This window comes from Caloenas nicobarica, chromosome 1 (assembly GCF_036013445.1).
Source record: "Caloenas nicobarica isolate bCalNic1 chromosome 1, bCalNic1.hap1, whole genome shotgun sequence".
Classification (NCBI taxonomy): domain Eukaryota; kingdom Metazoa; phylum Chordata; class Aves; order Columbiformes; family Columbidae; genus Caloenas; species Caloenas nicobarica.
In genome coordinates, this window is record NC_088245.1 from 8735512 (window position 1) to 8753461 (window position 17950).

The 17950-nt window shown below is 41.8% G+C and overlaps 1 protein-coding gene across 1 annotated transcript in view; it reads left to right on the forward strand.

The window, feature by feature from the left end:
* Nucleotides 1-17950, forward strand: part of ELAPOR2 (endosome-lysosome associated apoptosis and autophagy regulator family member 2) — a 104363-nt gene that overhangs the window by 82534 nt on the left and 3879 nt on the right. Inside the window, exons 11-21 of the mRNA XM_065633086.1 lie at nucleotides 398-488; nucleotides 1597-1699; nucleotides 2902-3039; nucleotides 3802-4065; nucleotides 4959-5132; nucleotides 6616-6805; nucleotides 10641-10737; nucleotides 11970-12071; nucleotides 14349-14475; nucleotides 15174-15352; nucleotides 16350-16515. Of these exons, the coding sequence (XP_065489158.1) occupies nucleotides 398-488; nucleotides 1597-1699; nucleotides 2902-3039; nucleotides 3802-4065; nucleotides 4959-5132; nucleotides 6616-6805; nucleotides 10641-10737; nucleotides 11970-12071; nucleotides 14349-14475; nucleotides 15174-15352; nucleotides 16350-16515 (1631 nt within the window). The remainder of the gene's footprint in view (nucleotides 1-397; nucleotides 489-1596; nucleotides 1700-2901; nucleotides 3040-3801; nucleotides 4066-4958; nucleotides 5133-6615; nucleotides 6806-10640; nucleotides 10738-11969; nucleotides 12072-14348; nucleotides 14476-15173; nucleotides 15353-16349; nucleotides 16516-17950) is intronic.

The following is a 17950-nucleotide window of genomic DNA, read 5'->3' on the forward strand; positions in this document are numbered from 1 at the left end:
AAGGCTGAAAGAGATCAGATGGATCATCCCCCTTGAGCTGCACAGCAAAGGTCAAGGAATTTCAATTGCTTTGCTGATTTCACGGTGACATTTGCCTATAAAGTCAGCAGTTCATACAATTACTACAATTTTTCATTCAAAAGCATTATTATACTGTTCTACAGTGTCAGGAAATAGCCTGCCTTAGCTTCTTGAAGAATTTCTGGCATCCATGCCCAAGTCTCTGCTATGGGAAACCCACGGAAAAGGAACTTCCCTAACAATAGTGTGTACCAGTCATCTTTAAAACATACTGAAGTACTGAATTGCTTTACAAAGTGTGGTAACAGATGAGATTTTTTTCCATATGACCCAGAAACCATTCATTTCTTGATTATTTTTTTTTTCTTCTGTGAAGGTTGGGAAGTGGCCGGTGATCACATCCAGAGTGGGGCAGGAGGCTCTGACAATGACTATCTTATCCTGAACCTGCACATCCCGGGATTCAAGTGAGGAACAGGATTTTTTTTTTTTTTTTATTTCTCATTTATTTGTGTCTCTTACACCTATTTCATATTACCCCTGGAATGAACAGAGTTTTCTTTTCTGAAGTGCAATGATGTCATGAATGAGAGACAAGAGGAAACTTGGATTTTATTCCTGTGCCCCCAGTCAACCCATTGCAGCAGATGATTCTCTAAGACCTTGGTTTTTAGCTGTGTTTGCTTCAGTCTGAGATGCCAGCTGGTTGGCTGTTTGGAACCAAGAAAATACATTCTTATTCCTCTGTTCCTAAATTATCCCAAGGTAACCAGCTAAACCTACCATAGGGTGGATACTGGTGCCTGCCCTGAAGGCATTTTGCAGAAATCCAAGTTACTTTGTGCTGTAGATCTGGAGAGGTCCAGAAGAGGGGCGATGTCCTGTTCTCCTGGACTCTCAGATGAAATAGCTGCTTGAGGTGCTCGTGTCTCTTTGTCAAAAGAATGAGGTCAGACTCCTAGCTCAGACCGGGTGCCAAATATTAAGACACATAAGGTATTGCAAAATGAACCTCACTCTCCCTTTGCCATACCTCAGCTGAGGGAGCTTTTGACTTCTTACACCCAGTGAGCAAACCCTGGTTTTTATTTTACAGTATGGGCAAACAATAATTAAAATAGAAGCAAGAAACATATCCATGGAAAAGCTCAAACTGTCTCAGTTTACAATTTACTCTTTAATACTTTGCAGGGAAGCACCCTGAATACTTCTGGTTTTCTTTAAACTCCTGAAAACCAGTGGAGGGTAAATGCAATTAAATCAGTGTAGATCACTTAAAGCATGTAATGCATTTAAGCAATAAGATTCCCTACTGATATCATCAAGTTCAGGTGTTGATTGTAAGGAGGGAACTGCACCATAAAGGAGTCAGACACTTAAAAAATATCACCCTGCTGTGGCCAATACCCAGCGCAGAGCCGCTGTGTAAACCTGGCTTCCGCAGTTCTGCAAGAGCAGGCTTTATGTGACAGGACTTTGATGGTTTTCCCGCTGTATGAAGAGCAATTTGAAGGATTGACTGCTGCCTGTCTGGAGAGCATCTTGTAAATGTTTCGTTCCTTCTCTGTTAAACAGACCTCCGACATCGGTGACAGGAGCGACTGGGTCAGAACTAGGACGGATCACTTTTATTTTTGAGACCATCTGTTCAGCAGATTGTGTGCTGTACTTTATGGCGGTGAGTGAGACCTCTCTCTCCATGACTGAGGACTGAGCCTGGTATTCCACATGTCACTTTATTACCTTTACATAGGCGTGATTAGTTGCACTTGGTTTATTATGACTAAGTATGACATTAGTTTAATATCTGCGATGCCCTTGCAAGAAGGATTTAATGAATGACCTAGCAAAATTCCTCTACCACATGAGTTGTGAATGATTCTTGGTTATGTGTTTATTTTTAAAAAAATCAGTGGACACTAAAGAGCCAAATTTGCCCCTGTTAAACTGACAAAATTCTCAGTGTCTCTTGTGCAGTCAAATTAACCTCCAGAAGTTTGACAGAGTCACAAGTCAAGCCTGGGAAGTGGAAAAATTTGAAATTCGGTCTTGATCCTGTCAGTGACCCAGGGAGTTCGTAGGGCAGCAGGCAGACATTTGTGAAAGCACAGTGGCATGTTTTTTACTTTCCTCATCTGCTTATTGGAAGTCCATCAGCTGAGGAATGTAACTGGATCTGTCACAGCTCCCTTGCCCCTTCTATTGCAAAGGGAAGCTGGTTCTTTTTTTTTTATTTATTTTTTTTTTATTTAGTGGTACTTCACATGAATCTGCTCTTAATTTAAAGAGATTTAAGTGGAAATTAGGTGGTAATTTAAAGGAATCTGCTTTTACTGATAATTTAAAGGAATCTGTTTTAAAGGAAAAGCATCTTTCACTGGAACATTTACAGCTGATGGAGAATAAGAAATACAGAGATTGAACAGCGTTTTCTCATGTAAACTTTGACACTGCTTTATTGGCCTCAGTTCTATTTCACTAGAGACACCAACAAAGTAGGTGCCCGAAGATGTCATAACTACAATTTTCTTTGAATTTTGGCCTTCCTCTTTCTGTGCTCTGGCACTCCCCACATGTTTTACACATAAACAGAATTTCAAATCTGAAAGAACCACTGCACTAAATCTGTCTTCTTGATGTTTATAACCTACTATAGGACTTTGAACTTAACTGTTGCGTGAATTAGAGCATATTTTGGAATAGACACCCATTCTCAATTGAAAAATTACCAGTGGTGGAAAAGAGGATAAGTATGTTTGCTCTCCTTTATTAAACATTAAATGCAATTGTAAGGTATATACTAATCTCTATATTATTACTGGTGTTTAGTGTGGTATGACCATACTTTTGTTTTTTAAGAGATTTACATCCATTTTGTAGGACATTAATCGAAAAAATACCAATGTGGTGGAATCATGGGAAAGAAGTAAAGAGAAACAATCCTACACTCACATCATCTCCAAAAATGCTTCCTTTACATTCACCTGGGCCTTTCAGAGAATAAATGAGGGCCAAGATGTAAGTACTTGTTTATGTGCACGGCTTTATATCACAGCCTTCCTTGGACACTTGCTGCCAGAGCTCTTGCCCTCCATTGAAGCTCACAAGCTTTTTGTCGAGGGTGAATGGCTGTCACCTCACCCTTGGGAGGCAGCTGGGGATGAACCATATTGAAGAAGGATATAAAGCTACTGGAGAGTGTCCAGAGGAGGGCTATGAATTTGGTGAAAGGTTTAGAGGGGAAGCCGTATGAGGAGCAGCTAAAGTCACTTGGTTTGTTCAGCCTGGTTAAGAGGAGACTGAGGGGAGACCTCATGGTGGCTACAGCTTCATCACAAGGGAGCAGCTCTTCTCTCTGGTGACCAATGACAGAACCCAAGGGAATGGCAGGAAGATGTGCCAGGGGAGGTTTAGGCTGAAGATTAGGAAAAGGTTCTTCCCCCAGAGGGTGCTGGACACTGGAACAGGCTCCCCAGGGAGGTGTCACGGCCCCAGCCTGACAGTGTTCAAGAAGAGACTGGACAACACCCTCAGACACATGGTGTGAACTGTGGGGTTGTCCTGTGCAGGGACAGGAGTTGGACTCGATGATCCTTGTGGGTCCCTTCCAACTCAGGACATTCTATGTTATTGTTCTGTGTAATTTTTTTTTTCTTTATGTAAGACAGGTGAATGCATAAGCCAATCCCTGAATAGTTGCCCTGGTGCACAGCACTGGTTTTAGTGTCCACGTGCAATGGTGCAATGGCACCAGGGTTGTTTCTTTGGCTCTTGTTCCAGAGCAGACAGTTCATCAATGACATGGCAAAGATCTACTCCATCACGGTGACCAACGCAGTGGATGGAGTCGCCTCTTCTTGCCGGGCCTGTGCGCTGGGTTCCGAGCAGTCTGGCTCATCCTGCGTGCCCTGCCCGGCGGGACACTACATCGAGAAGGAGACCAGCCAGTGCAAGGAGTGTCCGGCCAACACCTTCCTGTCCATCCACCAGGTCTACGGCAGGGAGGCCTGCATCCCGTGTGGGCCTGGCAGCAAGAGCACTAAGGTACAGAAACTGAATGTCTCTGAGATAGGGCAGGTTGGGATATAAACACTCGAAGGGTCAGTTTTAGTGCTTTCCTGCAGGTATGAGCCTTGTGAATATTGGAGTGTAATTATAACCAACGACCCCATTCTTCCAAATATGTCTCTGGTCTAATTTCTGTTTGCAAATATGCGATAAGAAGATAAAATGGATCACGCTGGCTCAAATAAAGGTTCATTTCAAGAAGCCGCATTGAGGACAATGTAAGAGCACATTTGTTAGTTCCACTTGAAACTGTCCCAGACTTCTGCTGTTTTAAATTCAGAGACTTCCTCAGCTGGATAATGTTTATGTGCCTTTAGAAACCTGTAACAAATTCCTCTTATATGAAATTGCCCTTACGGCTAGATAAGCATTTATCATGTGCAGCATCCTTTGGCAAGGAGCTGCACAGGGGCTTATAGAACTGCTCCATTTTGTTAATTTTCTGCCTTTCTCTAGCTGGGTTCATATCTTGTCCCTGTTTCTTGAGCTGTTTCTTGTGTTTCCTTTGCAAGATGCAAGTGTAACTGAGGCCATGTTCGGATCTATCTACGGGGCTTTAAGCTGGGATATTGGGATCCTGAAAGCACCCGCAACAAAACAAAGCAAGAAACTGCATTTTCTTGGCTAATGCAGGGGACAACAGAAAAGCCAGCCTTAGGGAACGTTGAAGTCCTGATATGTGATTGCAGGGGACTGAAACAGGAATGGGAATTCTCCCAAGGGAAAGGTGAATTACAGGAATAGGACAAGTTCTCCTCCATCCTTAACAAGCAGAGCAGTTCTGCCTGTGCCTGCTTGCTTTAACTCCCAGGTGAACGATTTGCTGCTGGTCCATAACTGGTCTTTAATGGATGCTTCTTCTTCTGAAGGATCACTCTGCCTGCTTCAGTGACTGCCTGGTGTCATACATCAAGGATAACCAGAGCCTGAATTATGATTTTAGCAACCTCAGCCAGGTGGGCTCATTGATGAGCGGACCCAGCTTCACCTCCCGAGGGACCAAGTTCTTCCACTTCTTTAACATCAGCCTGTGTGGGAATGAGGTGAGCTCACCTGGTGTCAAGGGTTGGGGGGGATTAATCAATTTACTGCCTGTGTTGTTGTTCTGTGGGATCACACTGAGAAAGGACAAGGACTCCTCTACAGCTGAGCTGTCACCGACACTGTAAACACTTTTCTCTGGATCTTGCTCGGCAGTGCAAGGGGGCTTTTGAGCAGCCAGGTGATTTTCCAGAGCAGAGATGAGAGTGTTTTAGGCATAAGTAATGCTCAGAAGAAAAACCGTATCACATCCCTACCTTTTCTTAGTTCTTGTGCCTTGAAGTCACTTGGGTCACAACTCTGACCTTTTGTGCTGACACCGAGGAACTCAACTGAAGAGTCTGAGTCTTTTGGTTGCCAGCTTCTTTCCATATTTTTCCCTCATTACTTGGTTGGAGATGTTGCTGTCAGCAGAGCCCCCGGTGACCCTGCTTTCTGCCAGTGGCCAAGGTTCTTGTAGCTGACTTTGATTATAGCCTTATAAAGTAGTGGAAACGTGTGTTTACTCCATTAATGCAAACAGTCTCTGCCCCAGAATCAGAGTTTTTACATCTGGGGTTTGGACTGTACCAAACCATGTTACATACATACATTGAAATTTCAGAGCAGTACCAGTGATGTACAAAGGTCAGTACATGCAGTTTACATTGATGTTCAGCCCTGGAAAGTTCTGAAGTCTCTCTCCCATGCGCCAAAGTGTTTGCATGAGTTGAGGCAAATGAGCAGTCACGTTTCTTTACAGTGTTCTTGCATGCTTTTAAACTTAAACATGTTTTTACATACCCTTCTGGATTAAAGCTGCTGACAACTAGATACACAAAGGTACAGCTATGCGCCCTCCCATATAGATCTGGTCTTCATTTTCCCAAATTACTACAGGGGTGCTACAGTACTACCAACGACATGACTGGGTCCTGAGTGCTTGGCATTTTGTCAGGACAACTGAGTCTGGTGATTCATCTTTCCTTGCTGTTGCTCTGAGATTCTAGCACTGATCTTGACATGTGACATTAATGCAGCCTTGAAGACTATATATCTGTTTAAGGGTTTCATGTATTTGTGATTTGAGAATATATGATCTGGATTAAATCCCGAATTAAGAGGTATTCTACGACTTATTTTTTAAAGGCAAGGGAAATATAGTTTTCCTTTGCAAGCCATTTTATTATGCTCTGCAAGTAAACACTATGCTGTCAAGATAAAAAAAAAAGAGTGCTTCATAGCACAGGTTTCTGATAAGACACATACCAGGGGTGACATCGTGTTTATGGGTCTGTACAAGATTTTAATTGGAGGTTTCAGAGTGGCACAGTTTGTTGTTGCAACTTGTCCCTCTCATGATAGAAACATCAAGTTGTTTCTAAGATGCAGGAAAGAAACTCATCCATTTGCGGTCAAGAAGTTTGCAATCTCTCCTTTTCCAAACTTTTTCACGTCCTATCAACAACCAACAGCTTCCTTGTTTTTTTTCCTGGTTGTCCGCAGGGGAAGAAGATGGCTATTTGCACTGACAATATCACAGACGTCACTCTGAAGGACATGGTTGCGGAATCCGAAGATTTTTCCAACTTTGTGGGAGCTTTTGTCTGTCAGTCCACCATCATCCCGTCGGACAGCAAGGGTTTCCGAACAGCCCTGGCTCTGCAGTCCAACAGCCTTGCCGACAGGTTCTTAGGTACGTGGTTTGTACTCTCAGGTGTTTAGGGCTGCAGAGTAAATCCTTCTCAGCTCAGAAGTGCTGTATTATCTTGAGAGAAGAGCGAAGGGGCAGCCCAAGATTTAGTCCCACTTTGTTCCTGTGAAGCAGATGTGGACAGATGCTTTTTGCTGCTGTTTCAGTACAGCTGACGGCTGGAGAAGAGTATGGAGTCCCCTCATTCTTTGCTTTCCATGCCCATGTTACTCACTCCTCCCCGTGTTTGGTCTAGTGGGTCCCATGGTGCATGGATTTCAGCACAAAAATCGGGAGGATGTAATTAAAAAGCATTCATTTTCTTTCATGTTTCCAACTCACCTCATGCAAGGCAAGACCAATCACTGCCATAGTCACACTAGTCCAAGTGTTTCTGCCCATGCCAGGTCCCCACTTGGTGCTGGGGCACAATTAAGTGAGGAAGGAGGAGGCTTAGGGCAGCATGGGGCTGTGCAGATCGTTAAGTCTTGCATCGCTCTGGCCCACAAGTTCCCAGAGTCTGGGGCCAGATTAGACAATGAAGTCATTTAGTCTGCTCACCTATCCATTACAGGCACTGAGTGTTTGTTCTTGCTCCCTGGCACTGAGCCCAGAAACTCATGTTTGACAAAAGCACATCTTCAGAAGAGCATTCAATCTGGACTTTTAAGACTGCCAGAAATAAAAGCTTTGCCACAGTCATTGGTAATTTTTTTCCACTGGTCAAACCGTGTCTTTGTATTTTGTTTAAAAGCAGACTTGTTTCCTGGTTTAATTTGCTTGGCTTCAGTTTTCAGCTCTTTCTTATTATTATTCTTTCTCCATTTCACACCCACATTTTCCTCCTTGGAGAAATATTTTGTGTACTGGAATCATCACACTCTCTCTGGTCTGCTCTTCTGAATAACCTAATTAGACCAAGTTCTTCTAAGTCTCTTGCTATCATGTATTGCTCAAGCATCTGAATATTTTCTGAGGCTCTTTCTGCAGCCTTTGTAACTTGTTATTAGGTTTTCTTAAAGCATGGGCATCAGAAAGGAATAGTATTCCAGTATTTAGTTCAAGAGAATGGCAATAAAAATCACTTCTGTATTTATATTTACATGCAAGGATGGAATCCCCGAGTCCTTCTTTCTCCAGACTCATGGGATTTCATGAATGGCTTCTTGGATCTGATGTCCACTCTAGATCTTTTTCAGAGCTACAGTTTCCAAGGGAAAATCTCTCTTCCTTAGGACTGACCTTCATCCCTTGGTGCACTTGTCTGCACTAAAATGTGTTTGGTTTGATAGGGACCAGCTTACCAAGCGAATCAAGTTGCTCTGTATTTTATTATTGTTCCTCTTAATCTTTGTCTCATCTACACACTTTACCAACAGTGATTATATAGTTACTTGCAGATCCTTGATGATAATCTTGCATTTTGGGATTCCAATATCAATGCCTAGAGGAGTCTGGAGACATACCACGTCTGATGACAATTTTCCATGGCCAGATAATTTTATAATTAGTTAGTTAAATAATTTTTAATCCAGACTGTGCACTTAATTGATATCACACTGCTAAATTTTTAATGAAAATCTCATTAGTAATTAGTGAAACACTTGATAAATTTACATAATTTTATTTAGCAACCAAATTCATCAGCACTCAAGGAACAAAATCAGATTTGTTCAACAAGAGCTGTTCTCCATGAATTCATGTTGACAGCCACTCATTATGTATCTATCCATTAACTGGACAGTCACTCATTAGGTACCTCTCCATTAACTGCAACTCATCTTCCACTTACCATTCCTGTTATTTTGCCTCATCGTGTTAGCCACATTGTCATTTGGCTCACCATAGACACTTCTCTATCATTAAAAGCTTTATTAAAAGTCACTTTTTTTGTGCAGGTTTGCCAGTTTATAAGCAGCATGCCAAGTAGATGCCAACATCCTCTCCTGCCACTGAGGCAATGGGGTGTTCGGTCATTGTCTTGGAAAGCAAGGAGATAGTCCTGATTTTTTTCCCAAGACAGAGAAAAGATTTCAAGCTCTTCTACAGCCTTTTCTTTATCATAAGTGTTCCATTTTAAAATGGTTGAAGTTTGTCTTTCCTATCCGTAAGATGTACTTTTATTTCTAGTATTTCTAAAAAAGCTCCAAACTTAGAATTTTTCTAGTCCTGCCAAACACAGGCTTTTCCCTGAAGTCTTTAGCATCCATTATAATTTTTCTGTAACTCATAACTTTTTATTTTGATTGTCTATTCCCCCTCCATTAAGCTAGTGTCAATATTTTTATTTGAATTGTTCTTTTACTGTTGTTCTGATCCAAAGTGGACTCTTAGTCAAAGCTATTGTCATTCTTGAGAGAGTCATTGTGGGTTTTTAGCCATATAATTAATATCTTCTGAAGAATGACACTTTTTTTTCACACTTGATTTTGCTTCTAGTGTTCTCATTTTTGAGAAACTGCACTTTGAGATGCCATCTCTACAGCAGTGCATATTGGTTGGGAATATTCTCTCATTGCCTGTGTTGAATATAATAAGGTCCCTAGGAGCTACTATCTTCCAGTCTAGTGAGTAACTAATCTCCGTCCATTGTGTCACAATCCAAATTTGTTTCCCTGAGTTCAATGCAATGTCTTTGATGAGAGGAAATGATCATCTTTGCTGATGTCAGTGTATGTTCTCAGAGGCCCCTCCACAATAACCTGACATCTTCCTGCACATGTTCCTGGTGGTTGCTGCAGCACAGCTCTTGTTCTGTTGATGGGATGCTCTGTAGCTATTCCTCATGTGCAACCCTCCTGAGCAATGTTACTGAGCACATTGACCCACAAACCCAGTCTCTAACTTGTTCTACAGCAGGTACAAGTGTCTAGTGCAAACTGTCACCTTAGTTATCTACTGTATTTACCTAAAAGGGTTATGACCAGACATGGATTTTCCAGCTGTGTGATTCCTCCTCCCAAATGTAATGCCAGTCATGTCAAAGTCCTAAGAATTCAGCTAGGCTGTCTGAACTGTTGCAAGAACAAGGGGAAAACTTTTCTTCGGTCTTTCTCGTCTTCCCACCAGTTGCTGGCTGGTACCAAATTTTGTTGTCATTCTAGCAATTTTTCACCTCACTGGAAGGATGCAGCCTGTCCCATTTTTACACCTCCATCTTTTTCTAAAATATTGCAGTGCAGCATCAATATTTTCTATCTTTTTTGGTTCATAGGGTTGGAAGGATCTTAAGAACTTCGGTTACTTGAATTTTCCGTTTTCAGCTCCTGTCCAAAATCCGTACAGACCTGCGTAACCTGTGTTATTCCACACACCAGCCTGTTTTTTGTTCCAAAATGTGCCGTCAAGGCTTGCCTATAACTCCATAATCCTTCTGAATCTTGTCATTGCGTCTTTGTGTTTTTCTCCCACAGTTCTGCAGATTGCTCAGGGTGTTACATGGTTATAGGTATTGGGGCTATACATTCAAGGCATATGCTTTGAGCAGTTGATTGGATCAGACATCTTCAGAAGTTCTTTTCCAACCTAAATTATTTTCTGCTTCTGTGATATCCCTTGATTGCTTTAAATTCTTACAAAAGTGTAAAACTTATTTACACTGGCATTGTTTTATTAATTTTTTCTTTTGTTATGTCTATATGAGGAAATCAGACTGTATGAGGAACATAAAAATCTGCAAACTTTACCTAGAATAGAAGAAAATGTATAATGTATAGTAATGTCATTATATGCTATTAAGTGAGATCCATGCCTTTCAGACTGAGAAAATGTTGTGCATGAACACCTCAGAAATCCATTCTTAGCTTGTTCCTTTTTTTTTTTCCCCCTCAAATTTTAGGAGCTACTATTGAAACAACACTAGAAAATATCAGCATCAAGACAGATATGTTTCCTTCCTCTCCAAGCAAAATACCTGACGTGCATTTCTTTTACAAGTAGGTTAAAAATACTGTTTATTGGTACCTCAAATGTCTTTGTTTAAAGGAAACTGAAACTGTGAGGGGAGATCTTTAATACAGCTTTAATCCTTATCAGTTTAATCAGTATCTGGCTGATATTGATTGGCATGTTGAAAAACATCTTATGAAATCAGCAAACACTGTTTAGTCAAATGTACATTACACTTGATCTGTAGAAAGTGACACCAGAGCTTTGATTCATCCAGGTGCCGCTTCCAGTGTTATGTTTCTTCCCATAATTTCTTGTGTGTGGCTTTGATATGGCCACTTCCTGTTGCACATTTTCTTTCACATTCTTTTGTATTTACTTTGATGTTACAAAAATGAACTAATCGAGCTTAAAAATAATTGCACCAACCTGCACAGTTACTGGTGTGCTTTTCTTGCTCTTTGCTTTCCTCTATAAAATGAATACCTCAGCTTGGGTAAGAATTAGCTCAAAGACCCCTCGACTAAGATGTCCACGTGGTGGTGTCTTCATGGGAACTGGGTTTCTAAGCTTGGGCTCTGAAGCCTGTGGAGCTATTCAGCTTATCTTAAGGCACATACCTATATTTGTTCTACTGGCTGGCTCTCTAGATTGTGTTGACTTTAGTATTGGCTCTAGATCTTAATAGGTTATAGCACTTCAGATATCAACACTTCATGCATATGTGAATACTTAAATTACATGTCTGATTCTGCAAACTGAACCCCACACCAGTGACTCTACATTCAGTATATTATGAACTTAGCTTACAATGTCTATCATGGAATAATGGAATAAGGCCCATTTTTGAATCTCCTTTGCCTTGTGCTCTTTCAGGACACTGTGTTTCTCAGATTACTGGGCAAGGGGAGAGCCACCATAAACTCTCCAGCGGAGTAACACACCAACCACATCACCCGCAATTCTCTTTTTTTAATCATTCCATTCTGTTTTATGAGCAGGTTTATTCCTTGAATCAGCAGAGTTCAAACTAGCTAGAAAAACAGAGCAGTTCCCTGGGTGGCATCTCAGAGCACTTTGAGATTTAAGTGAAGTGGTGAAACCCACCCTGCTTCTGTTGCTCCTTTTTTTTTCTTACAGCTGACAGAGGCTAAAGTGCTGTGGTAAATGCTATTTCTTTAGTATTAGAGTTGCATGAATGCACAGAGACCTATGAAAGAAAAAACATGTATTTAGTATAGTGGAAATGTATTACATTTCTCCTCTGGTTTGACATTAGGTCTTCAACAGTGACAACCTCCTGTGAAAATGGCCGTGCAACTGTTGTGACAATGAGATGCAACCCAAACAAACCAGACCAAGGAGAGCTTTCTGTGCCCAGGTATTTAAGTATTTGCATCCTAGTAGTGCCAAAAACCTTTTCTCCTCAGGTGATCTGCACAAAACTCATTAGTAATTTTATACTTAACAGCAATGAAGAGTGCTGTCTCCCTCATCAGCCTCCCAGGAGGTTTCACTCACTTCTCCTGGGTGAAGGATGTGTGTGTCCATCACCTCCCAGCAGACCAATTGCTCTGTGTTTAGGCTGTGTGGTGAGAGAGGTCAGAGCTTGGGCAGGTTGTTCCAAGCTTAAAACCAAAAGAAAATGCAGTGATGGTTTATTGCCTCTTCTTCTCCTTTATTCAGTTCCTTATTTTGATCTTTGGCCTCCTGATTAGAACTACCTACCTGGTGCTTTGAGAGGTATTTTTTCTTCTTTGATCTACAGCAGTGGCTGTGGACAAAGTGATTTTTTTGAAAAAGAGCAACCTATTCCAGGAACCATGAAATCTGCTATTGCGATGCTGATGTGAGCCCTGACTCTGTGTAGTTCAAGTTCTATATGTATTTATGTGTCTCATCACTCCAGTTTGTACCCTGGCCCCCTTGTACTAGTTGTGTTAAATCTACCTGACCTTTTTTTTCCCCTTCTGATTCAAGTGACTTCAAAAAGCTTCTTTCTTCCAAAGTCCTGTTTATGCCTGCACCTGAAAAGTTGCAGAGAAAAGCAGTAAAAGAATTCTATTACTCTTTAGCAACACCCTGTACATTCTTCAGCAGTTCCCCTCAACTCTGGTAACCCTCCTCTTTGGCTGTCAAGGTCTGTCTTTGTCTGGACATTACTGTAAATCTGCTGATAGCCCTCTCATTCGTCCTCCTTCCCAAAAATTAAAAGTCCTCTTCCCAAAAGCTGACAGTGTGAGAAGTGTGGGGGCCTCTTTGATCCCTGTCCCTCTTGGCACAGGTGAGCTGTGCACACCTGATTGAAGGCAAAGGGGTATCTGCTTCACAGGTGATGGATAGGTGATTGATGTTTGAACCTTTGGAGGTGCTTACCCCAGTTTCTTAGGGACCTGATGCACTATGAATTATTCTGGGCAACAAGCCACTATCTATCAGCTGCTAAGTGAAAATCCTGCAGGTGTCCTTCTAGTGTTGTAGGTTAAACATGATATGAGCTGTGAGAACTCACCAGTAGAGAGGGAGGAGTAACCCACCTTGATTTTAAAAGCGTGAGCATGGGCAGAAGCAGCACGCAGCTGTCATGACGTACCTTATCTCAGTTCTTGTTGACTTCTCTCTTCCTAGCCCCCTTTGATTAGCTCAGCAGTCAGACAGCTGTTTTTGAACAGTGAGGTATTGTCTGATACAAGTCAAATAATACTTCATGTAACTGCTTGATCCTTCAGACATGGTGTTTATTATCGCATGCAGGTACAGTATAAGATGAAAGAGGTTGAGGAGAAAGATCTGTCAATGCTCTTGCCATGTACATTGAAAAAATGTTCCAGAATCCAGAGAGGACAGTTGTCAGTTATTCAAATCAGGATAAGCCAGAATGGACTTTCAGGGCTTTGGATTTTTCAGTCCTTCAGATCAGGATAACAGATTTCCAGAGGATATAGAAAAAAACTTTATATCCATTTTTCTGTATGGATATACTTCACATTTACATGACCTAGCTTCTTGCATGGACTTTTGGCCGCTGCTGCTGTTAGACCTGATGTAATTGTCAGTAACAAAACCTACGTGAATGTCCTGTCATTGCCAGTACAACTGCCTTCTGCAGGCTGAATACAAAATAGGGTCATTCATCTCTCTTAGACTAAGAGAAGCTGTTATCTCGTCATTAGCTGGTGAACATCCTTCTAGTAATTAACCATGACAGGACAAGTCCATTCCATATGGACAGTATCACCCAGACATCATTAGAACAACAGCAGGAACCAGATAGCAGCATTCATGTGGAACAGTCACCCAGTGCAGAAGAACAGTGGTAGAGGTGCCGGCTGGGCTAGTCCGTGCTGGTGTAACGCTGGAGTAGTTCTGCTGGTCTCCAAGGCTTGCTTCTTTCCCTCCTCTTCATTGTAGATGTGTGAGTAGCACTCACTGCCAGGAGCTGAGCTGTTATTTTAGACCTTTGACAACCCAACATCTGTTTTCACCTGAGAAAGCATTTTACAAACTGGCGAAAATTCTTCCCCCTGATTTTTCCATCTCGTGACTAGATGGATGTTTCGTTGTACTAACCATTACCAAGCTTTATCAGCAGAATGTGGAGTGAGGATGCAAACCTCACTGTTTCGTAAGTGATAACTAAGCTTTGCTCTCCTCCTAGCTCATGCCCCGCAGGCACCTGCGATGGATGCACTTTCTACTTCATATGGGAAAGCGCAGAAGCTTGCCCTCTCTGCACGGAGCAAGACTACCATGAGATTGAGGGAGCCTGCAAAAAAGGATTTCAGGTACAGCAACCTCATCTCCAAGTCAGATGGGTTTGTCTGGGTATAACTTGGACTCTGTTGAAATTCGGTGCGCAAAGTGATACGCAAGTGCAAGTAGAGTAGAGAAATCTCTGTCCAGGCTCTGAGCTGGCTGTGTACAAGTCTTACTGGTGAGGTGCTGTGTTGAGACTCAGCGATATTTGTGTCCATGGCAGTGGGGTTCCTGGAGGAGAGCTGGCTTGTGCTGAACAGCTGTGTGGGTAGGGACCTGAACTCTGTATGCATTTGTACAGGTTATTTGTGAAGTATGGAGTGCCCAAAGGACTTCAGTCCTTGAATAGCCATAAACATCAGGGGTAGGCTAGGAGAGGATTCAGAGTTTCCGTTCAGAAATTCATCCTCCCTTGCTTACAATTTTTTTGGTTCTGCCTTCTCTAGTCAAATATTAGGAAGTCCTGTCACAGGTTCAGAACTGTCCTGTTGATCCACTGCTCCAAAGCTCCTTTTGCCATGTCTGAACCTGCAGGCATAGTCAAGAGGACGATTGAGTAGAAATAAAACTCTGCTTAGAGTCAGAAAACCTGAAGAACATGTTTAGGTTTGCCTTCGTTGAAAAGATGTTTATCCTTTCTACCTCAAACCAGCTTGTTTTCTTCAACTCTAAATAGTTCTCTCTTTTCCTACAAGCGGCTCACTTTTTGGTGTTTTGTGTTTGAAAGGAAACCTTGTATGTCTGGAATGAGCCAAAGCATTGCATTAAAGGGGTTCCCTTGCCAGAAAAAAGGACTAACACTTGTGAAACAGTGGATTTTTGGCTAAAAGTTGGAGCTGGTGTTGGTGCTTTCACAGCTGTTCTGCTCATAGCCTTGACCTGCTATTTTTGGAAGAAAAACCAAAAGTAAGTACTGCAAATTGTATGCCATATAAAAGTAAGCTAAAAATTTGATGTAGTGAACAGAAAGACATGTCATGGATCTCCTCTTATGACAATGTTGATGAGAAATAACATGTTGGATCAGTCTATCAATCCACCAGGTTGAGGTTTCTTCTGCCAAATGTGACTATCAAGAATGCTAGTGAGGAAAGCATAGGAAACCCACAGTATTTTATTATGGCATAATTTCCCAATAGGAACTGTCTTTTCAATCCCCGAGAGTTTGAAGTTGGCCTTGGGTCCTGAAGCAACATGGCTTTCTTAAGGTCTGAAGACCAAAAGGATATCTCTTCAGTCTAATTAGTCCCTTTCAGCTGGGTTAAAATAAGGTTTTTGACCTTAGGTCTATTCTGGCAGGACACATCTGGTGCACACCCAAAAGATCCCTGCTTCTCAGAATGAACATACTGACTATTCTCTGTCCCCATTGTCCTCTCCTTCCCAAATCTCATGCCATAAACTTTCAAAAGGTGGTTCCACCTCCATGGGATTTCATCACCCCATAGCACATCCACCTTCGTCAAATCCAGACTCCAGTATCATGGTCCTCACCTCTTGCTGCCTCCTGCCACACACTGTTACATGTCTCTCCTCTCCCCTAGAGCCTCCTTGGACAGGAGTGTGATGCAGAGTCTGACACAGGCTGGAGTCAGACCTGCTGTTGCCCCAACCAGCACACAAGTCACACTTCATCATGTAGGCAATCGTCTCAAACTACTTGTGCTCTTCTGGGAAAACACGGCTCTTTTATAAGGATAGAGGACTAATCTGGAGAGCAGGAGCTCCGTGTGTCATTAATATTATCTTGGCTACATGTTTTTGATGATTGAAAAGTATCTAATTTCCAGTAAATACCTCAGAAATAACTATTTGGAAGGGCTGCAGATAATCTAAATTACAAAAATCTAGAATATGTGACATTTGTAAAAAGATCTATGCATGTCTGGCTTTATATCTTCAGGCTGGAGTATAAATATTCCAAATTAGTGATGACAGCGAACTCAAAAGAGTGTGAACTGCCAGCTGCTGACAGCTGTGCTATAATGGAAGGAGAAGATAATGAAGAAGAAATAGTATATTCAAATAAGCAGTCACTGCTGGGGAAGCTCAAGTCCTTGGCAACAAAGGTGAGTAGTAATTACTACTCTTAATACTAAAAATAATTATTACCTTTATTTATTACTGGACACGATGAGGCTGTGATGCAAATTTGCACGGTGCTTTGTGCAGCCACCCACGTACACATCACCCAGTCCATAGTCAATCTGCTGAAATCTGCAGTATGGATAATGGTAAGAAATGTTGCAGGGTATTGAGTAAATGCTCCCTCTTCTGCAGAGAGATTTCAATAGCGCTCTTTATGGTGTGGGTGATACCTAAACGGAGCAGTTAATGGCAGGAGGAACCTCTCTGCCGGGGTTCCTACTGGACACCTCCATTGCTGAGGCAAACAGAGGTATTATAGACACAGAAAAGTAAAATTTGGCACATAGCCACCAGCCAGCTGCTTGCAGCTCAGCTGGGTTGGCTCCATAGCTGACTTGAGAACCACAATTTTGACTACTATGGGATTCAGGTGAAGAGGAGGCATCAGCCACAGCCTGTTACTCAGCACAGCAACCTCCTCCATTTCAGTGGGAAGCAAGAGCAAAAAGCATTTTTTTTCTGCAGCACAAGCGATGTGGGTTGTTGCATGTCTGAATTCATACCACAAAGGTGTTTGGTGTCCTTGGAATGTTCCTGAGAGGAGCAAGAGAGGAACATCATGGCAGATCCCACAAACACTTTGGTCTTTATTCCAAATGCCTTGAAGCCAATGGGGAGGGTAGTGTTGTCCAGCTGGGGCATCTGTTATGATTTTGATTAGGATAAAGATGGAAGACATTTTCCCTTTGAAACAGTTTTGCTGAAGAGGATTGTTTCGAAATAAGGTTTCTTAAAAGATCAATTTTTTTTTTTAAAGTCCCTCACTTGTTTCTTGCCCAAATAATATTTCAGAATGTTGAATGTTAAGATTTTTTTCATGTATTCCTTTTTTTTCCTCTCTGTGACTGAGTGCAATGTGTGCCTCCTTTCTTTTCCCTTATTTTTCTCTTTTCTTTGTTGTTTGGGGTTTTTTTTAATGATTTATTTTTTTAAATTTTTTTATTTTTTTAATTTTTGGATTAGACTGCTGTCCTGCTTCCATGCTACCTTCTCCCCAGATCTCCCTCCTAGGAGATGTTACCATTACACAGCTAATATGTGGAACTTCCCCTTGACCCCAGCCTGACTATTTGTCTTGCAAAATCAATATTGTTCCGTGTGGAAAGGAGCAGAAATTCAATATTAGTTCTTAATGCAATATTAAGAATATTGAAAATCTAAATAAAATCAAGTCACATCAAATTTTGTGGTGGTGTTGCAAAAATGGAAGCTGATGCCATTTTGAATTCTATAGGGACCAGCTTTGAAATGTTGATGATGGTTTTTTTGTCCATGAAATGTCTTGGCTGGCTGTGGAGGAGCGTAACGACCAGTGCTGCTGGTGAAGGTCGCGTTTTGCTCTGTGTCTGACAAGTG